The sequence below is a fragment of the Epinephelus fuscoguttatus genome, linkage group LG10 (assembly GCF_011397635.1).
Source record: "Epinephelus fuscoguttatus linkage group LG10, E.fuscoguttatus.final_Chr_v1".
In the NCBI taxonomy this organism is placed as follows: domain Eukaryota; kingdom Metazoa; phylum Chordata; class Actinopteri; order Perciformes; family Serranidae; genus Epinephelus; species Epinephelus fuscoguttatus.
This window is the reverse complement of record NC_064761.1, coordinates 26,205,651-26,226,593: the sequence shown is the minus strand read 5'-3', so window position 1 is coordinate 26,226,593 and position 20,943 is coordinate 26,205,651. Positions and strand designations below refer to the sequence as shown.

General features: G+C 42.4%; 1 protein-coding gene across 2 annotated transcripts in view; it reads left to right on the top strand.

Moving 5' to 3' along the window:
* The first annotated feature begins 12,226 nt into the window (after positions 1 to 12,226).
* Positions 12,227 to 20,943, top strand: part of fbn2b (fibrillin 2b) — an 82,864-nt gene continuing 74,147 nt past the window's right edge. Inside the window, exons 1-2 of one of the 2 annotated variants that reach the window (XM_049587791.1) lie at positions 12,227 to 12,391; positions 16,825 to 17,145. In XM_049587791.1, the coding sequence (XP_049443748.1) occupies positions 16,967 to 17,145 (179 nt within the window). In that variant the 5' untranslated portion in view covers positions 12,227 to 12,391; positions 16,825 to 16,966. The remainder of the gene's footprint in view (positions 12,392 to 16,824; positions 17,146 to 20,943) is intronic. The other variant, XM_049587790.1, reaches the window with a different exon arrangement.

The following is a 20,943-nucleotide window of genomic DNA, read 5'->3' as shown; positions in this document are numbered from 1 at the left end:
GCCGCCATGTTGCCATGCCGCCATGCCGCCATGCTGCCGTGGAAATCATCTCACCAAAGTTCGCTCAGCCCGCTGTCCTAATCCCACCGCAGGCATTGTTCAGGTGATGCAGGTCGCACCAAGACAACTGTTTTGAAACAGACATGCCTGACATGAGAAGAGGAGTAGTCTTAAGGGATTTCATACCCCAATGACAGGCTGCAGGAAGATGTTTGTGGAGGCTGAGCTGAGGCTTCACATGTGCTGCTGAAATGAGACAAGCAACAGTTATTTCAAGGTACAATTAATTTAATAAAAACAACATGCTAGAGGTCATAAATCCAATTAATACCTCTAATTTGTGTTGAATTTTGTTGATGATGAAAATCAGTTTAAAAGCTACAATGACGAAATTGTCTTACAAAGTTTCACACTTGGACTCCTTTTCCCCTTCCCATGCCAGACTGGACAAGGATAACACCGGGTGGTAATGGTAACAGTGTTCCAAGAGTCTCATTTGTGCTGTTAAATGGAGACAGGTGCAGTTATTCTAAGGCACAATAACAGTATAATTAAGTTCCTGATGTCGCAGATATCATCACCTTGTTTTATCATTTAACACATAAACACAGAAGACATCACTCTGCCTTCAACATACTCTATTAGTCTCAGTAAACTGGCATTTGGGTAACATGCAGCAAAGACCCATGATGTGTGCCAGTGATTCTTGATCTGTCAAACAGTCAGCGACACCAAGTCTTCTCGAATACACAATGAGTGAGTCTGTTGTTGTTCCTTGTCTGTAACTTGTTACCACAGTCTGCTGAGAGGATCCAGATTTGATGATCAACAGAGCCACAGCCTCTCTCTGACATTCCAGCAGGAGTCTTATGAATGCTTTGAGGTATACCCTGTATGAGTGTCCAGTATATATTACAGACCAACACAACAATCTCGCTCTGCACCAAATTGTTTTCTGGTGTTTTGGGAGAAGATTAAACTCGTATAAGATGAAACTATGTTGGAGCTGATGAAAATAGTTTGGCTAAATTGAGCTAAACAAGTAACTAAATGGTCAGTTTATTAATTAAAAGTCTCAAATACAGCTTTATGTTCAGTGTTAAACCCATTTAAACTTAAGTTTGAGGTTTGATTCCTACCAGGGACCAGGGACGGAGACACAAATGTGATGGGTTGTGTGGTTTTGGACTGAGTCTGTGACTGGGCTGTTTGTGGCAGTATATCATATTTCTCAATCTCAATCTCAATCATAACAATTTACTTAAGAAATCTGATGAGTGTTTGAAGCAGGGAAGAAAGATTTTAAAGGTAAAGGAATGGCAGGCATTTTTAGAAGGACCACACCTCAGTATGAACTGCCTTGAACTCACCATAAGCTGGGCTTGGGGAAAACATATCAGTTGAATTTACAGTAGAGTAGGTTACAAAGTTTCCTAATGCAATGCCGCTGCAGTCACAGTCTTATATCTAGTGTTATACAGGTATATATTTGGTTACTTGCTAAAGCATCCATCTATCCATTTTCAACTGCTTAACTGAAGCTGGGTCACGGGGGCATCAAGCCGAGCAAAGCATTCCAGATGTCGCTCTCCTCAGCAACACTTTCCAGCTCCTCCTGTGGGACTGTGTTGTCCAGGGTTAATAGCCCCTGGTAGGATCTCCCAAGGCAAAGTGATCCCAGGGGTGGAGCCAGACTAAAAGCCATTCAAGAAGACCATGATGAAACAGCACACTGGGATACAGAGTACCTCACCTGGTACAGGAATAGGGCCCACCTCTGGAGCCAGACCTGAGGGGGAGGACAGCCTCTGGTGGCCCAGTCAGGCTCAGCCCAAGTGAATAACATGGACCCCTGGTGTCGCAGCCTGGCTCTGGGGACTCACTAAAGCAGCTATATCAAATATCAGTTCCTAAACTGACCTGATTTCATTTTGGAACCATGAGTGATGATGAACTTCTGGGCTCTGAATTACTGAAGTTTGATTAGTTGAGAGGGGAAAAGGTTGCATGGTAGGGACATAAGTAGGAGGTCATTTAAGCTGGAAACAACTGGGTCTATCAAAGAATACGTTTGACATTTTAGGATAAAAAAACATATGACTCTATAAATTGTTCTTGCATATGAGGATGGCAGATGGTTACCATGTATATGAATGTTTGGAGATGTCTATATAGTAGCGATTTTTTCCCACCTCATAATACCACAACATCCCTTTTTGTCTGTCAGTGACTCTCCATCCATCTGTCCTACCGTCAGTTTCTATGTGTTTATTGGAATAGTTTTGCATTTTTTGGAAATGAGCTTATTCCCTTTCCAGTGGAGGGTGAGATGAAAAGATGGATATCAATCTCCTATCTGGCAGTTTAATAAGGCTACCGTGGTGTTCTCCCTATTTTCTGTTCAACTGTGGGGGGAGCTAGCCCCATTCGTGAGGCAGTCCCATTAGTTTCAGTACAATAGTGCAAGGAAGCAGCTGTATGCTGCCTTTTAAATGAGGTGGGAGGTTAACCAGATATGCATTTGCCAAACCAACCAGTTAGTCTTCATTCTTGAAGTCTTTTCTCTTGTTAAACCAAAAAAATAATAATTAAAAAAATACTGTTTGGTAAGACAAAAAATAAAGCTCCTCTTTGTGTCGCTTGTTTAATAACGTTTTCTAGTGCAGCATATTTTTTTTTTGCTTTATTGTGGTGTGCATAGCCATAATGGACTCATTACTGCCCCCTGAGGCCACCGGGTGGAAAACACGCACTGATTTTTGACGACTGATGACAACTGCAGTTGTCATTGACGTTTTTCATCCCTGAAGGCCACAAGGGGTGATCAAAAGCCAATTCCACAATTAAAAACATACCTTGACAAGTGATACAATAGAGAGATTCATGCTTTACTGGAAGTATTTTTCAGTTTGCAGAAAAAAAGACTTAAAGGATTAATACTGACTGGTTGGTTTGGAAAATGTTCATCAGATTGGGAAAGAGTTACTGCCCTAAGCGGCTGAGTTCAAGTATCTCAGAGACTTGTCCCCAAGTGGGGGTAAAATGGAGGTGTAATGGACAGGCAGTTTAGTGCGGCATCAGCAGTTATGTGGATGTTGCGCCATACTGTTGAGGTGAAGAGGGATCTGAGCCACAAGGCAAAGCTCTTGATTTACCAGTCCATCTATGTGCAAACCCTCACCTATGGTCATTAGCTATGGGTGGTGACCAACAGAATGAGATTGCTGATACAAGTGGCGGAAATGGGTTTCCTCCGTAGGGTGACTAGGGTAGGGATATGGTAAGGAGCTCAGATATCTGCAGGGAGCTCAGAATAGAGCCGCTGTTCCCTCGCATCGAAAGGGGCCAGTTGAGGTGGTTTGGGCATCTGATCAGGATGCCTCCTGCCTCCTGGGTGCCTCCTTTTTGAGGTTTTCCGGGCACGTCCAACTAGTGGGAGGCCTGAAAATGCCTCAGGATCCCCCAGGAGGAGCTGGAAAGCACTGCTAGAAAGAGGGATGTCTGAAGAACCTTGCTGAGCCTGCTGCACCCACAACCTGGCCCCGGATAAGTGGATAAAAATGGATGGATGGTTAACCTCCCCAGCTGCGTAAAAAAGCAACGCAAAGCCACTTCGCAGTGCTTTTCTATGGGAGCTTCTCCAACACTGTGTATGTGACAGTCAAAAGGGGATCTGGGACTTGGACAAGGTAAGGTTATTTCAGTTGCCCGGCAACCAGCAGACACTCCACAACATTGCTGGCCTCAGCTAAGAAATAGTCCAACACATAAAACGATGAATTGTTGGTTTTCATATTTCAGTTTTTGTACTGATTAAACAAATGAGATGTAACCTGTTAGTGCTGGGAGGAAGATTTTGTCACCTTTCGGTGGAGCAACAAGGATATCTCCCTGTTTCCAGTCTTGTTGAGCTAAGCTAACCCTCTGTTCACATCAGCCATATATTTACTGGACAGATACGACAGTGGTATCGACTGTCTCATTTTTTACAGCACGTTATTGACTGAAATGCCAATACAATAGTGTTATAAACCGTCTGATAAATGGAGTCCCTGGTCTGTCATGGCGCAGCCATAACATACATGTGACTGAGAGTGCCCCCACCCCACCCCTGCAGTCAGCTTTACAGTTGGAGCGAGAAATGACCTCACCTCGTCCAAGTCCCAGCTCCCCCAAGGCTTGAACAGGAAGTAGGGAAAACACCACCCCCGCCCAGCCCTTCGCACCCTTTACAGGACTCCCAAAGAGAAAACATTCACAGTATAGGAAAGTAAAGCACCCAGAAATGAAAGTTGATTGAAAAAGTTCAGGCCTGTCTGTGGATGTAAAACATATAATACTTGTAACACGAGCGAACATGAGATAAACATTTCATCCTAACCGCTGTTGTGAGTTTTGAGTCTGAATTCCAGCCGTTGTTTGGATTCCACTGAGAGGGAATGTTTTATGCTCCTTTGAAAATACAAAAGACGTCGCACACATCTGAAAGCCATTAGAAGCTCAAACTGTTAGCAAGCAGTCTGAGGATTCTTTCCGCTCTCTTGGAATCTCGCTACATTTCTCTCTTTGCCTCTTTTCTCTTTTCATTTCTCTCTTTCCTCACTGGCCCTAACCTCTGTCTTTTGCAGTTACAAGGGTTATGGAATTTCAAAATTCCTCTCCAGAAAGTCTCTCTCCATGGCCCACTAAAAACCAAAGTCCTGCAAACTTCAGCCGTATCATACACATCGACCTCTCTCCATCTCTCTCCCCACTGTATGTTTTAACAGTCATTTAACCGTGGCCGAACGACTTGTGCAGAGTTACAGTGCGCTCTACCTCTGGGGAACAACATCACGTGTATACCCGCCTCTTCCTCTTCTGGTTCCCACAAAGCAGGCAGGGGACATGTGAGGCAGGTCTTCCCTCCTCCTCATCATCCTCTGCAGCCTAACCTCGCATAAATGGGCCAATGTGTTTGTGTGCTGTTTTATGAGATCACATATTCTCATCCTTCCTTGAACACTGCCATTCTTTGTCTCCTCTTGTGTTATACTTTGAAGTTCTACATTCCTCTCCCACTGCATCACCGGGGCAGCACAGCTGCACAAGGCCAGGTCTTTACAGAGTCGAGCAAAGCAGTGCTCCGGGTAAGGTGAGGCAAGAAATGCCTGCCTGGTAAGTAAATGATGGAAAGAAAGAGGGAAGAAAAGGTAGGAAGGGGGGGGAGACAAGCGTGAGAGGGGGAAGGAGAAGGGGTTGAACAGAGGAAAATTGGAAAAGGAGGCTGCGAAAAAGGAGGAGGTTATGGGTTGTTCCAGTGCTCTGCACGTGAGGACATGTCTGTCTCTCTGTTTGTGTGTCTGTCTTTCTGTCTGTCTGTCTGTCTCTCTATATATCTATATCTCCCTCTTTATGTGGTCTTGCATGTGTTTGTTTGTGTCTGTGTGTCTTCATATGTCTTTATGTGTGTGGTGCAGCGATCATATTTTCATCCATCCAGAGAAAAACCACCAGCGGACCACAGGATTCCCAGCTGGGATCATCTCTAGACCCAGTCACACTCCACCCTGACCCCACAGGCTCAAACCACAAACCCCAAGGCCATGATGACACTACAAAACCAACCCCTAATCCCTCAGCTCCACCTTAACACACGCACACACTCTGTATGTATGCACACACACACACACACACACACACACACACACACACACACACACACACCTCAACGCTCCCATGACCTTAAGGTTACCCTTTGCCAAAACATACTACCAGCTAGAGAGACAGAGAGTGGATAAACTCAGTGTGGAAAAAATGGGAACTATGACAGTGAGCGATGTACACAAGCAAGAAGATTTCTGTTTTTTTCCACTATTGGAGGGCTTTGAAGCTCCAGTGAGTCTCCTCATCGTTGCCTCATTTGACTTGCTTAGCATACAAAGAATGAAAAGAAACCCTCAAAACAACCCTGGATTTTTTCTCTCTTTTTCTTTAATCCTGCAGATTTAAATGACCATTGGCTAATCTTTGGGACTTTTCTCCTCTCCATATCTTGCATGAAATCTTTAAACGTCCAGTATGTAGGATTTAGAGGGACTATCCCAACTGACATTGGGCAAGAGGCGGGCTACACCCTGGACAGGTCACCAGACTATTGCAGGGTTACCACCATAGGGACAGACAACCATTCACACTCACATTTACACCTACAGGCGATTAGAGTCACCAGTTAACCTGCATGTCTTTGGACTGTGGGAGGAAGCCGGAGAACCTGGAGAAAACCCATGCTGACATGGGGAAAACATGCCAACTCTGCACAGAAAGTCCTACCCACCCTGGGGTTCCAATCAGGAGCCCTCTTGCATTGAGGCGACAATGCAAACCACTGCACCGTGCTGCCTAATGGCCTCTTGCATGTGAGATTGAGTTGCATAAACACTGATTTGTGATGTGAAACTGCTTTATTTGGTGTTTTTGCTGGTTTAAATCACCAGGTCTGTTTGTTTTGGAGAGGAGGAGACCTCTGAGGATAATTCGGCCCACGGTTAAAACCTCCTGAATGTCTGGATAAGAAATAAGGTGAGCACACATTAAGTTAACGGAAAAATAGGGGAGCACACATTAGCAGGTGCTGGGCGAGCAGCATGTTGCAACAGCGTAGGAGAAGAACTTATTTGTAATGTGAAACCGCTTTATTCGCTCTCTATAATGGTTTTAATCACAAGTACGTTTGTTTTGGAGCAGAAGAGACCTCTGCTGATAATTCAGCTCCTGGTAAAAAGCTACTAAACAGTAAACACTAAAGGAATTCTAACTGAGAGAAGTTTCAGCTGGTTGCAATCTGCAATCATTGCCGCTAGATGCCACTTAATTTGTGTAAGTCTTACACACTGCTCTTTAACATATCATTAGATCTCCTCTTGGCATAAACTCAAGTATAGAAAAGACAGCACTGACGGCTAAATTCCCACCATCAAATGAAACCACGTGTTGACACCAGCCAAGCTGAAGCATCATTTCCTTGGTGTGCATCCAGCTTCACCACTTGTGAAAAGATGTGTGATTTCCAAAAAAAGCCTATATGGAATATCTTGCATCAGATGTGAGGCAAGCTATTTGAGAGTTACAGCACATTTGAACACCTCATAAAAGCACAAGTTTTCGGCACGTTCATATCACTTTACATCTTTTTTTGGTGGTCAACCTCGTGGTCAAAGAATCTTTTCATGTGTTGGCCAAAAGCCTTTCTCAAGACGAGTAGTTTATGTTTATGTGCCCGTGGAAACCTATATACAGAATGAATAATGACCTTTAGCTGTGTTATATTCTACATCATGAAGGAGAATACAGCATTGTGCATGTATTTCATGTTTGTTGCCCCCTTAGGCACAACCAGAGTTATAAGACATAGCTCTACAGAAAAACAAGTTATGGAAACAAATTAAATCCTTTAACATAAACTCCTCGGGCTCAGTTCTGCCTCCGATGACCCACATATGCACCGGTTCACCCTTGAGGACAGCAGTACAGTATGACTAATTCTGGCCATGAATCTCTCCCCGCTGAGAGGCTGTCATGGAAGTGATTTGGCTCAGTGAAGGCTCTCCTGGCTGGGCTAAAGACAGTCTGAAAGCCCCCATCAGGCTCTGGTGGTCTCTCCTGGTTGTCTCTCTTTCAGCGCTGGGAGAGATCAGGCACGGCTTCAAGAATTCAACTAACACACAAGTAAAAGCACTGAAAAAAGAGTACACATCATCTTAGTTTGCACACACTCACACGCAAAGACAGGGAGACAGTTGCATCACAACATATCCTGAAGGATACTGATAATCAAAGCTGACATATGGAATCTGAGTTAGGGGTGGGATTTAAAGGGGAGGCGGGTTTAATGTGTGTTTTAAGTGTGTAACTATGTGTTCATGTGAGGACAATGCAATCCTCATCTGGTTTCTGTACTGGCTTGTCATCTTTTATACCATGTGAGCTACAAGAGGGACCCCAAGCCCGACCAAGCCCCCGCATTCCTGCTCCTACTGGGCTGGGCACATAATGCAGTCTGGTCCGTGTAAAACAAATGACTTGCTTCTAGCAACGTGAGCCCGTGTAGTCGCCACAGTGCTCAACCACAAGTCTCACTAGGATCATTTTACTTTCACGGAATAACAAGAATAAAACTTGATGTTACAACTATGTATCTTGAAAACATATGTTCTTGTTTGTCTAAACATGAATCCAAAGAAAAACATCCTCTACTTTAATGACCACAGTTGAAAAAATCTGTGACATTATGGGTGCCTATTGCTCTTGGGTCATGTCGGCAGCCTGCTTCTCAAGCCATCTGTATTTACCTTAGGTTGACATATGGTGTGTCAGAGTTTACATACATGTATACAAAAGTGTGCGCTGGAAAGAAAGAGATGGGAGACAATTGAGTAAGGAGAAAGCAGGGAAGGGAGGGCTACTAAAAGTATTTCCCCAGGCTCTGAAAGCACAATACACACAGACAGCGGTGTGTTTTCACTGTAGCCAGAGCACTGCCTGGCGAAATGTGGTTCTATTTAGAGGGGAGAGGGAGGGACTGCTGCGAGAGAGAGGGAGGAAAGACAGAAAAAAGAGGGGGGGAGACACACACATACATCCACACACACATAAATAAGCTCGAAACTCCTTAAGGGTCTAATTCTTTGTTCCCATCTATCCCAGTCTTTCATGGTGTCAGTGTGAGTCTGTGAGACTCCCTACGAGCTTCTGCAGCACACCACAAATCATCCTGCAGGGCTCTGAGCATGTTGACGGCTGGTCCTATACAGCACGCTGCATGTTCCTATTAGCATGAATCGCCATGTTCAATAGGATGAAGTGAGGAGGGGGTGCGAACCTGTAGCTGGTTGTGTTTTGACATTTGTGTGTAAGCCTGCACGTTCAGGAGCAGACTGTAGCAATGCTAAAATGTGACTGAATGGGAATTTCCCTGGTTAGTTTCACTGTTGTTTAAATCATGTGGAGGCAACAAAGCTGAACCCTCATTTATCAATGAACACAATGTGGAAATGTTCAGGTTTTCAAGTAAAATTTAAATGGATCCCCTGATGATTAAAAGTGGTTTTACATCATCTCATCTGCGGAAATCCTAGTCCCCCACATTCACTTTGATAGATTTACATCATGCCATGTCCTGCAGAGCTAGAACGCATCATGCACATGGTTGTAATTACCCAACTTTGTTAATTTGTGTCTTGAAAACTGGACAAAAACATTAAAACAAAGGCTTAAAGGCTCATCAGATGGCGTCTGAGAAAATAAATCAGAGTATTTCCAGGTAGCCCTCAGGTCTACATAATGCCCTATTGTTTAAAGAAGTATTTATGACCCTTATGAAACCTGTGTGTGTGTGTGTGAACAGACGGAGGAGAGGATTTGAGTGTCGCTGTCCTCGGCAAACAGCCACTCTGCTTGTTGTCCTCCAAAAAGGTTTCCAGTGACAAACAGGGTCTCTCCACTCTGACAAACCAGCAGTTCTTCAGAGGTCCTTCGAGGGTTTAAAAGTGTACAACACTGTCAGAAGAACTACATCAAATGCTTCCTCACGTTTATTGGTAAAATCAGTCTTCTTTTTGCTCTCAAACTGAGATTTTTTATTAACTTGCTGAGACTTTATGATAAGAACAGTGATGAACCACAAACATGAACAAAAATTTGCTCATATTGTGGAAAGCACGATAAGGTTTTAAGGGTTTAAGGTCTTTCATAATAGATATCTGGAGATGTTTATGATTTTGATCGGAACATTTGTAAGGTCAAATTGTAGCATCGAGATGGCTTTGGTAATTAAGTGATACTTTATCTGTTGATCCCATTTTTCAACGGATCAATGAAGCAAAGGAACAGATGTTGGACACTTCAGCAACACAGACGTTGCCAAGTCCATGTCTTGAACTTGTATCTTTTGTTAGTCAGAGATTTCTCCTCACAATCTCTCATCAAATCCCACAAAAACACAAAAGATCATATCCAGTTGTATAACTTCTTTTAGTAAAGTAACTCCAATTTGCTAATAAATATCATACTGAATATGCTGTAACAACAATTTGGTGATGGTCAGAATCAGACTATTTTCACATGAAATTAAAGTCTGTTTGAGTATGGGCTCAAATTGATTCATTAGTCTACATTACCTTTTGTAACTGTAGCCTAATAATGACTTTGCATTGAGAACAGGCACCTCGACTCAACCTCTGCAGTCGTTTATTCGAGCCAAAACAGTGTCTTTCCTACAGCTACACCACACCGTTTTTGTTGAGAGTGGTGAAATCAGCACAGTGGGTAGAAACACTTAAGATGTGCTCAGCTGTCCTCACCAATATACCACCCACATGACCTCTCTCTCAATGTGAACTTCCTATCAGCACTTGTGGCAACAAAGCACAAGGATGTGTCAATCACAAGCCTCAGTGGGTTGGAGGCAGTAAATAGCAGGACTATTTGGATAGCGAGCGTAAATTTGACACATTGTGACAGAGTAACATGCTCTGTATGCTTTGCTGTTAACTTCATTTATAAATGGACTGTGATCTGGAGTTAAATTACATGTCACATTTAATTTCTACTAAATGACGCTAGATTCTGATAAATATGGCAGCTAATCACAATTTCTTTACAGGAACAATGTGTAAGATTTAGGGGGGTTTAATGGCATCAAGCGTTGAGGATTGCAGATTGCAACCAGCTGAAACATCTCCCAGTTAGAATCCCTTCAGTGTTCATTGTTCAGGAGGTCTTACCAGGAAATTAACCATCCGCAGTGGTTCCTTCCTCTCCAAAACAAATGGGCCTGGGGTATCATTTATAAAACAATGCACAGGATCCATACTAAAAATGTACGTACAGATAAAAGCCAAAAATAGCATGCACCAAAAAATATTCTACAGTTTCTACAATCAGGCTTCCACCTCACCATCTGTGTCACCAATTTCCCGTCTCCAAAATGTTCATAAGCACCGGTCGAAGTTTCTCCAATCAAATCTGTTTTTATACATGACAATTTTTGGGTAGGAAGTGCCATAGGCTTCTTTCTGTTTATAAATGAGCCCCAGGTGATTTAAACCGGTAAAAGCATTGAAAAAAGCTGTTTCATGTTACAAATCAGTGTTACTCCGTTGCTGTTCGGCATATTGGAGAGGGGGCTGCTGGCCTGGAACCTGCTAATGTGTGCTCACATCATTTCTCTGATAACTTAATGTGCATTTACCTTATTTGTCACCCAGACCTTCAGCAGATTTTTACCGTGCGCCCAATTATCTGCAGAGGGCTCCTTCTCACCAAAACAAACACAACCGGTGATTTAAATTGGTAAAAACACTGATTAAAGGAGTTTCACGTTACAAATTAGTGTTTCTCTGATGCTGTTCAGCTTGAAATGCAGATAGCCTAGCGCCTGCTAATGTGTGCTCACCTTTTTTTCCTGATAACTTGAGATCCCGACGTTCAGTAGGTTTTCACTGAGTCAAATTATCTGCAGAGGTCTCATCCTCTCCAAAACAAATAGAGCCAGTGATTTAAACTTGCAAAAACACAGAATACAACAGTTTCGTGTTAAAAAAATAGTGTTTTTCTGATGCTTTAGTTGCAGATGCCTGCTGACTTCAGGCCAGATGTGAAAACGTGAAGTGCCTTATCTAGAGCCAGTGTTTGGATTGCCTTTTCTGGGCTACTGTAGAAACACGAGGGTGCAACAGGGCAATCAGTTTAGACGAGGACCCACTTCGTATACAGATATAAATGTCTCATTCTAAGGTTACAAAAGCACAGCGATTCTTATTTTCAGGTGATTATACACAAAAGAAAACATCTTGTATTATAGTCCTGCCAATATATCCCCATAAATCCCACACACTACACCTTTAATACTTTTACTCACAAACCATTATGACATCTTTACCTTTCAGTGAGTAATGTTAACCTATTGATTTGTCATTAGTGGTTCATTTTCCACAGCTTGATGTTAATGCAAATGCCACTCTGCAGCCATCAAAGATCACCACCTCTGGTGAGACTCTTATCTCATCACTGAGGTAGTAGCCTGAAGGAGTGTTTTTTTTTTTGCAGAGTGATGATAGTGCAGCCATGTTAGCCACAGTGTGAAGGTTTAGCTGCTTGCTTGGCCCCTGTTATAACAACTCCAGGAGTCTTGAGGAATGTGGGTTTGTCCTGCAGTCCGTTACTACCCCCTCTCTCCTTCTCTGTCTCTGCCTCACTCTTGTGTCCCCTCCCCTCTCCCTAAACAGGGCATTTCCCAACTTTTCTCTTTTTCTCACAAGGCTATAGTTCAATATTCCATTCTGGGGCACATATCCTGTCTCAAATTCCGACTCTGGGCTCCTCGACGCCAAGGCACTCCAACTGTTGCAAGGTATTGTGCGCGTTAAGTGATCTGTTGACTGCGCTTCAATGAAGTTATCAATGGCTTTGATTGTGACTATTGTTTCAGAAGCCCGTTGTTTCACGGGGGATTATCTCTTTATGCATGTCTGTGAAAATAGATGGGGGTCAAATGACAAGACTGGGATGCAGAAAGGTGGATTTAAAAGTTTACATTCGCTCCTGCGCGGGTGAAGTTGCATTTTGTTTACCGGCTTTTTGAGAAACTGCATGGTGAAAAAAAAAAAAAAAACTCCGACAGGCTAGTCACGTTTTACAGTGTGATTGCTTTCCTTGTTGCAGTTTTAATACTTTTGGGATAAGCTTTCCTGGCAAGTAAAGTTGAATAAAAAAAAAAAAAACAACAACTCTAAAATATTTTCCCATCTGGGTTTCAGCGAGTAGGCGCTGATGTTGCGTTTTTCTCCATTCATAAAGTTGCGGTGACCTGCAGAGCTCGTTTCACTGCTGCAATATTGTGGAAAAAAACATATTTGTCTTTCTGTCAGCTTGCATCTGCGTCAGTGGTAGTTTTATACTTTCAAAGTGTGACAGATGGAGCCTGTAGGCCTGTATATTTTACTGACTTCAAGTGTTTCTCACTTGTGGCTCTTAAATAACTGTATGGTTTTGCATTTCTTAGTATTCCTCCATGAATGTGAAGTTATGCTGTGATGTTCAAGCTCTCAAATTACTGTTAGGCTACCATGCTTTGCCATATGAAATAACGCACTCTCAAATGTTCTCTAATGATTGATCGATTAATTGCCAATGCATGATGAATGCTTTACCTGCTTTATTTTGACAGCAGGGTTGGAGAAGTCCTCAGCAGAGCTCATACTCTGTAATTGATCAGGCATTTCTTTTGTTCAGCATTGATCCCGCCTCCATTCACTTCTCTAACTGCAAGTAACTAAAGCCAACTTTTTTTGTCGTGTTTGACTGGAAAATCTTGCTTTTTTTTAAATAACTCAGGCTATAATACGCCTATCAATGGAGTGTCTTACTAAAATTTTTACCACATAGTTTTATTTGTCTTTGCCTTAAAAAGAAATAGAAAAATGTGAAATATGGGATAATTACATGCAATTATGTGAACATAAGTACCTCTTAATTTCCATGTCTTCCTGTCTGGTCCCTGTCTTGCCATCACTTTTCTTTTTCTCTGCATGCTTGACTGAGTTCACTGCTCATCCATCTCTCATCTTCCATTAAAATTAATTGTAGTCAGTGGGATGCCGGGGCCATATTTGTTTTCTTTTCTTTGTCAAGCCCAGATATATAATGTGGTTGGACCCACGGCTGGGTCTGCTGAGGTTATATATCACCAGGGGGCCCATGGTTCACTCTTAAACCTGTGGTCTATAATGAGGTGGGGAAGAGAAAATAAACCTCATGGCTGTCCAAGTCAGTTGGACTCTGGGTGTTTTTCAACTTAATAAACGCTAATGCAGTCAGGACAGGCTTGTAAGACTATACAAGCTATGCGTGGGGTGATCGAATCCAAAATAATTTGATTTAGAAAGCCAGACTGAATAAATCACATAATGAACAATAATGGGAGTAATTTAATTTTGCTCCTTCATATGGATGAGTAATTGGTCTTTGTTAGCAATTAAATATCTGAACTCTTCTCTGCAATCATGATGGAGGAGAACATTTTGAGTTGATTAATCATCTTTACCTCACGACCAAACTCACTCTCTGGCTCCCTCTAGACACAAGGCTTTGATTTAGGGTAGTGATACCCAACCGCTTTGGCTTCTATAAATTGAAGGAATGTGTCTTTATGACCCCATATCACAGACTGAATATATGACATGGAGTGATGTCCACCTCTAAGGCTTTTTCTGTGTAAAAAGTTCTCCAAAAGGCAAAACAATCTCACTCTTTAGACATGTTTGAAATTTATGACAGCTTTTTATATGATTAGAATCCTTATCAACATCCCTTATAACGACAGTAAACATTTAATTTTCAACAGCACTAGATCTTTGACTCTGAGCATGTCTTTCTAATCAGTTTATGACTTCTCTCTCAGTAGTGTGCCGTCACTACATACAGTATTTGGTGTCTGTGGAGTGATAAACCACTTACGAGCCCGCTTTGAAGAGCAGTATAGTGAAAACAGATTGCTGGAAGTCAGGATTTAAGCGTCTCTCCTCTATTTCCTTGCATGCTCTTCTTTATTCACCCCCAACTCATATGTTTTCTCTTTTCTCAATATAACCACCAAGCATGTCACAAACAGAAAAATCAAATCAGTGGATAATTGCATTGCAAAGCATTTCACAAGAGAACTGAACAATGTCTTGTTTACAGATTTTTTAAAGGTTAGGAAATATATGATAATGATTTTAGCTGCACTGATTTGGTTTGTGAGAGGGAGGTACTCTTACCTGGGGGTACTTCTGCAGTTGCCAGGAAGTATGTAGAAAGCTCAACTCACTAACGTTAACTACTTTCATTATAACCTGTCCATCAAACTGAGTCAGTTGTTATATATTAAAACCATGTGTTGCTTATTTAGAGAGCATGAAAACAAGTTGACCAGAAATAGTTAGCTGAAACTAAAGAATAAATGGTTAGAATGGATGGTTAGCTAAAAGTAATAGATAAATGGTTGAAGTATTTAGCTATCCTTGGCTAAAAGAAATTAATAAATAGTTGAAGTAGTTAGCTAGCCTCGGCTGAACGTAATGGATAAATGGTTGAAGTAGTTCGCTAGTCTTGGCTAAAACAAATGAATAAATGGTAAAAGTAGTTAACTAGCCTCAGTGAAAAGTAATACATAAATGTTTGCAGCAGTTAGCTTACCTCAGCTAAAAGTACTGGGTAAATGGTTAACGTAGTTATTTAGCCTCTTCTAAAAATAATAAACAAGTGGTTAAAGTAGTTAGGTAGCCTCGGCCACACAGTAATAGATAAATGGTTAAAGTAGTTAGCTAGCCTCTGCTAAAAGTAATGGATTAAGGTTGAAGTAGTTAGCTAGCCTTGACTTAAAGTAATGGATAAATGGTTGAAGTAGTTAGCTAGCCTTAGCTAAAAGTAATAGATAAATGGTTGAAGTAGTTAGATAGCCTCAGCTTAAAGTAATGGATAAAAGGTTTAAGTAGTTAACTAGCCTCGACTAAAAGTAACACATAAAAGTTGAAGCAGTTAGCTAGTTTCTGCTAAAAGTAATAACGTTAGGTGAGTGGCTAAAGTAGTTAGCTAGCCAAGGCTAGCAGTAATGGATAAATGGTTGAAGTAGTTAGCTAGCTTCGGCTAAAAGTTGTGGATAAATGGTTGAAGTAGTTAGCTAGCTTCAGCTAAAAGTTGTGGATAGATGGTTGAAGTAGTTAGCTAGCTTCAGCTAAAAGTAACAAATAAAGGTTGAAGCAGTTAGCTGGCCTCAGCTAAAAGTTATGCAAAAATAGTTAAAGTAGTTAGCTAGCCTCTGCTAAAAGTAATGGATAGGTGGTTCAAGTAGTTAGCTAGCCTCTGCTAAAAGTAATGGATAGGTGGTTAAAGTAGTTAGCTAGCCTCTACTAAAAGTAATGGATAAATGATTAAAGTAGTTAGCCAGCCTTGGTTGAAATAGTTAACTAGCCTCAGCTAAAAGTAATTGATTAATGGTTGAATCTTCCAGCATCTGCACTTTGAGTAGTAGGCTGCTGTACAAACTTCACCAAAAACAACCTAAACACAGATGATTGAACTGTATGAAAAAATATTTAACAAGATCCACTTTTCTATAATTAAAGGAGCTGTTTGCGATATTCAGAGCATTAACATAGCAGCAAACAACTGTTTTGCCATGCAAAGGTATACTGGAGTAATGGCGTCCTGAGCCCAGAATGACGCCACGTTCCCTGTGTGTGTTGTGATCTGAGCTTCTCTGTTTTTTGTTGTAGGTAGTCTTACCTTGCTGATGTTAGTGTGTATGAGTCACTGTGTGTATTCCACTGGCGAGCTAATCACTGCCGTGCTGCACTGCGCTTATATGGCAGATAGCGCTGATAACTGCATCCTGACCCATGGTGGCAGAATGCCGTTGTTGCAAAGCGAAAGTCACCCTTCAACCCCTGCCCCCTGATAACACTGTTGGCTCTGTCAGTACTGTTGCCATTGTTAGCACTGTTTGCTGTTAGCACTGTTCGCTGTTAGCCTAGCTGCTGGCTTAGCCACCTCCATGTTAAGAGCCTTGTGCAGGCAGTCATGGCTCAGACCATGTGCTCTAAATTGAGCATACAGCTCCTCTGACAGTGTTAAATAACACTGATGAAGCTCACGATGAGCACATCTGACAGGGCTGTCTATGGTTATGGCCGACAAACACAATCTCTGTAGGATCGCTGTGTCAGATGAGTTCAGAATAATTTTGATAAGTCAGTGTGTTTCAGATTGTTTCTTAATTTTCATCTCCTTTTTTCCTTTGTCTAGCCCCGACTCTGGAGTGCACACCAGGACTTGGTTTGGATCCAGGTCCCTCTGCTCAGCCTGGGTCCATACAGTGAACAGAGAGTCAGAAAGAGTGAGAGGTAACACCAGGGTACTACGATTGGAGGGATAGCCAGGCCGACCAATGGGATCAGGGAAGTTGGCCCAGGTGCTGCTGGGATGGGTGGCGATGTGTGTTGCGATGGTCCATGTGGCTTTTGGTGAAACAGGGAATGGACCATTCCAAGCCAGCCGCTTCACCGGCACTGTGGACCAGAGAGAGGTGCAGCGGGTTCGACGCCGTGGCCAGGAGACACTGAGAGGGTAAGGATGAGACTCTGAGCGTGTCACTGACTTTTGCAAATCCCAAATGAGCAGCACAGTAGTTTGCTTCTGATTTTATTTATGAATAAATTTATATTAAAAGCATTAATAAGAAGAGTGCTAAAAAGAAGAAAAGTGCATTAAGTTTGGTTTTGCATGCACAATTCAGAGCGGTTGTAGCTGTATCTGGAGAAGGTTTAAAATATAAATGGCTTTCCCCTCTTTGCTTTCCTGGCAGCTCTCTTTCAACTGCTGTGCTTTCTGGGCTTAGGCCAAGCTTGCCTTATACCAAATTATGCTGCTGAATACTACCACATTGTTTTCTCAAAAACAGCACATGTTCGACCCTAACAGGCTGCCTGCCACACTGAAATCTCCTAGTGTATTTACAGCAAATTGACATTTTCATGGGAAAGGGAGGAAAAAGCGGCTTTCTATACATCTCATGAGGGGATGATGAGTGAAAAGCTTGACCCAAATTCCACTGAGTGTATTAGTTAAGCTGGAGAAAGTAGTTCAGGACTGCTGTGAGGAGATTGCTGGCCCCGGTGCGTTAAGTCGAGGCAGCAAAGTGGTGCGTGTGGGTACATATGAACATACATGTGCATGTTTTTAAAGGTGTTGTTCATTTGAGTGAATGTATGTGGGGAGTATCCAGTGAAATGAACTACAGGGATCACCTCTGACCAGCTGCAACCCCCCCCCCGTCCTCCTCCTCCTCCCTCGGTGCATTCTCTCTCCTTTCACTTTGTTACCTTAACACCATGAATCAGGGTGTGGGATGTTTGTCAGTGCAGAGAAAGCGTTTTCACTGTATGTTTCGCCACTTCTTGAAAAACAAAGGATGTTTTGTTGGGGCCCGTTTTCAGTGTCTGCATCAGTTATTCCAATCAGACTCCCATCTGTCCCAGCTTATGGTTTCCCCAGTGCCAAGCCACAGGAAATGAGGTATTCGTATCACCCGAGGGGGGTATGAAAAGGGGCATTTGTTTCACCGCTGTAGGTGACAAAGCAGCAGAGAGAATAACCGAGGGCAGGAAAAGTATGGAAGAAAGAGAGCACTCGAGGAAATGAGAGATGAGATGAAGAATAAATTGGGAGAGATAGAGAGAAAGAACTAAACTTGGTGAATTGTACTCAGTTGAGGTGTATGACTAGTGCAGGGTAAAGCTAGAGTCCTAGAGCTGGTGTTTTCTCTAAAAACATATCCAGTGACAACCCCCACTGCGTAATAGAAACAGATTTGTCTGGCTTGTCACTCATTTTTCATTAACATGGAAGGCATTTGTCCATGTTAAATAAAGAAAATCACCCTTCTGCATTTAGTCATATTTAAAAGGAGACGTTACGTACCAAACTTTGAACGAGCTCCTTTAAAGGAGCAGTGTGTAAGGTTTAGGGGGATTTAGTGGCACCTAGCAGTGAGGATTGCAGGTAACAACCAGCTGAAACTTCTCCCAGTTAGGAGTTCAGGAGTTTTTTACAGGGAGTCAAATTATCTGTAGAGGTCTCCTCCTATCCAAAACAAATGGACAAGGTGATTTAAACCGATTAAAACACTGAGGAAAGCTGTGTTACGTTACAAATCAGTGTTTCTTTGATGCGGTTTAGCTTGTCTTAAACAGACCTCTAATGTGTGCTCACCTTTTCACTCTGATAATTTAAGATCTAGACATTCACGAGCCAAATTTTCAAGGAAGCCCCTCCTCTTCCTCTGGAGGGGCTGCTAACCACAGTGGTTGGTTTGTCTTTTTTGGGCTACTGTAGAAACATGTGGATGAACACAGAAGACTCCGTGGATGGACCCGCTCCCTATGTAGATATAAACGCCTCATTCTGAGGTTAGAAAATCACACAATGATTCTTATTTTCAGGCGATTATACTCTAAAGAAAACATACTCATTATATTATGTTCCACTTCTGCCACTAAATCCCCCTAAATCCTACACACTGGACCTTTAACATTTCATTATACTTTTTACAGCCGCCATGACAGAATTATCCTGTCTGACCCATCAACTGTTCATTGAACCACACAGGAGGTCATTGGCATTAAACCCGAGACATGAAATATATGATCTGACTGAACAATAATTCACATTCGCAGTTTGTCCAACAGACAGCAAGCCGGCGGAGGAGAGAGCACAGGAGAGCTTGCACAATAGCATATTATTCCCATCAAGTTGTGTGTGATTTCATGAGAACATGTAACAAAAGCCTGCAGACTTTTTCCATTACATTGTTAAGTTCTGGAAACACTGCTGTGCTAGGAATGAAATGCTCATGTAGCGATAGTTTTGTGTACCGAGGTAAATAGGTGATGAGATTACACAGCATCTCTGAAACTCAGGGTATGTTAAGGCTAAAAAGATCCATTTGCATGCTGGGCTCTTAGCCAGCACGAGCACCACAAACCAGAGCTATTTGACAAAACGTTTGAGATCTTTTTGATTATTTTCATTGGATTTCTAGGTGTTGCCTGGTAACTGTCACTTGAGTTATTCCGAAATGTAAAGCACCTCCCATGTGCTGTGGCGGGCCAGCCAAAGCAAATAAGTCTAATGTGTTGAATTTATTTTCAGTTACTGTTTGAGTGTCGTTGGCTGAAAAAGATCACAGTTAATCTGGAATTGGGTAATGTTAGTCATTCACATGTGTGCATGTTTCATCTAACTTCTGGACAGAAGCCGTGGGGTGAAGAAATAACATGATGAGTGTTTTGGCTCTGTGATTTTACTACAACTCATTCACCCCAACAAACTTGTGTCTTACTACAATGTTTTCATCAAAGAGTTGCAGCAATCACAGTGACTGTCAGTAACTCTGTATGGGTTTCACAGATTCCCCCGTGTGGGAGATGGAGGGAGGTTAGGTTAATGATGGTCATTACGCTGGCCTTGGGCTGGGGTGCAGTGTTTATTTGCTGGCTAGAGCTCCATATCCTCTGGTCTGTCTCTGGTAGCGCCGGGTCTGATGCTGACTGACTCTGATTTATTGGCTCCCACCGCACACTGCAGCCTGGCATCAGTCCACTCAAGGGCGGTGGTATCTGATCAGACCGTAGGCTGGCTGGCTGGTTGGCAGGTCTGTGTTACTCAATTGGTGATTGACCGTCATGTTGGTAGAATGAGAGAAGGAAAGTGTGAGGCAGAGACGGGGAATTTTTGCTTTTGATTTCTCTGTCTTGCTTTCAAATGCCTAACTAAAACAGTTGAGTATTTATAGTTTAATAAGATCTCTTGTATGCTGGAGTTTCAGTATCCAGCCAAGTTTTTTTGTTGCAGCCACCCACCTTATTAACTTAGCTCAGCTTGGCCCAGCTTTACCCAGCTCTGCTGAAGAGAGACGCCTTGGATGCTGGCTAACTTGGCAGACAATCAGCCCCAAAGCAGAGAATTACTTTCAGCCACTCAAGCCCCTTCCAGGATAATGTCAATACCACCCCGATGGCCTGGATGGGGTCCTCTATTTACAGTCTGCCTTGGCATATGCCTAATTTGACAGAGAATGGATGTCATAGGACAAAACCTCTTTACCTCAGACAGTATCTGAGTGTTTTCAGGACGGAGGAAGGAAAAAAAAGAGCCACAAAATAACTCAAGAAGACTTTATATTTTGGACGAGTGAACAATTGCCAGTTTCCCTTTCTGTTTTATGTGCATTAGGTTCCATTTTAGGTTTTTATGTGTCTGCGTTTTATGCTTACTGCACTGTATGTGCAAGCTAAGACTGCGCTGTAAAGACAGGATTATCTGGGACAGCTGATTGGCATGTGGTCTGTCAATAAAGTGCTTTCT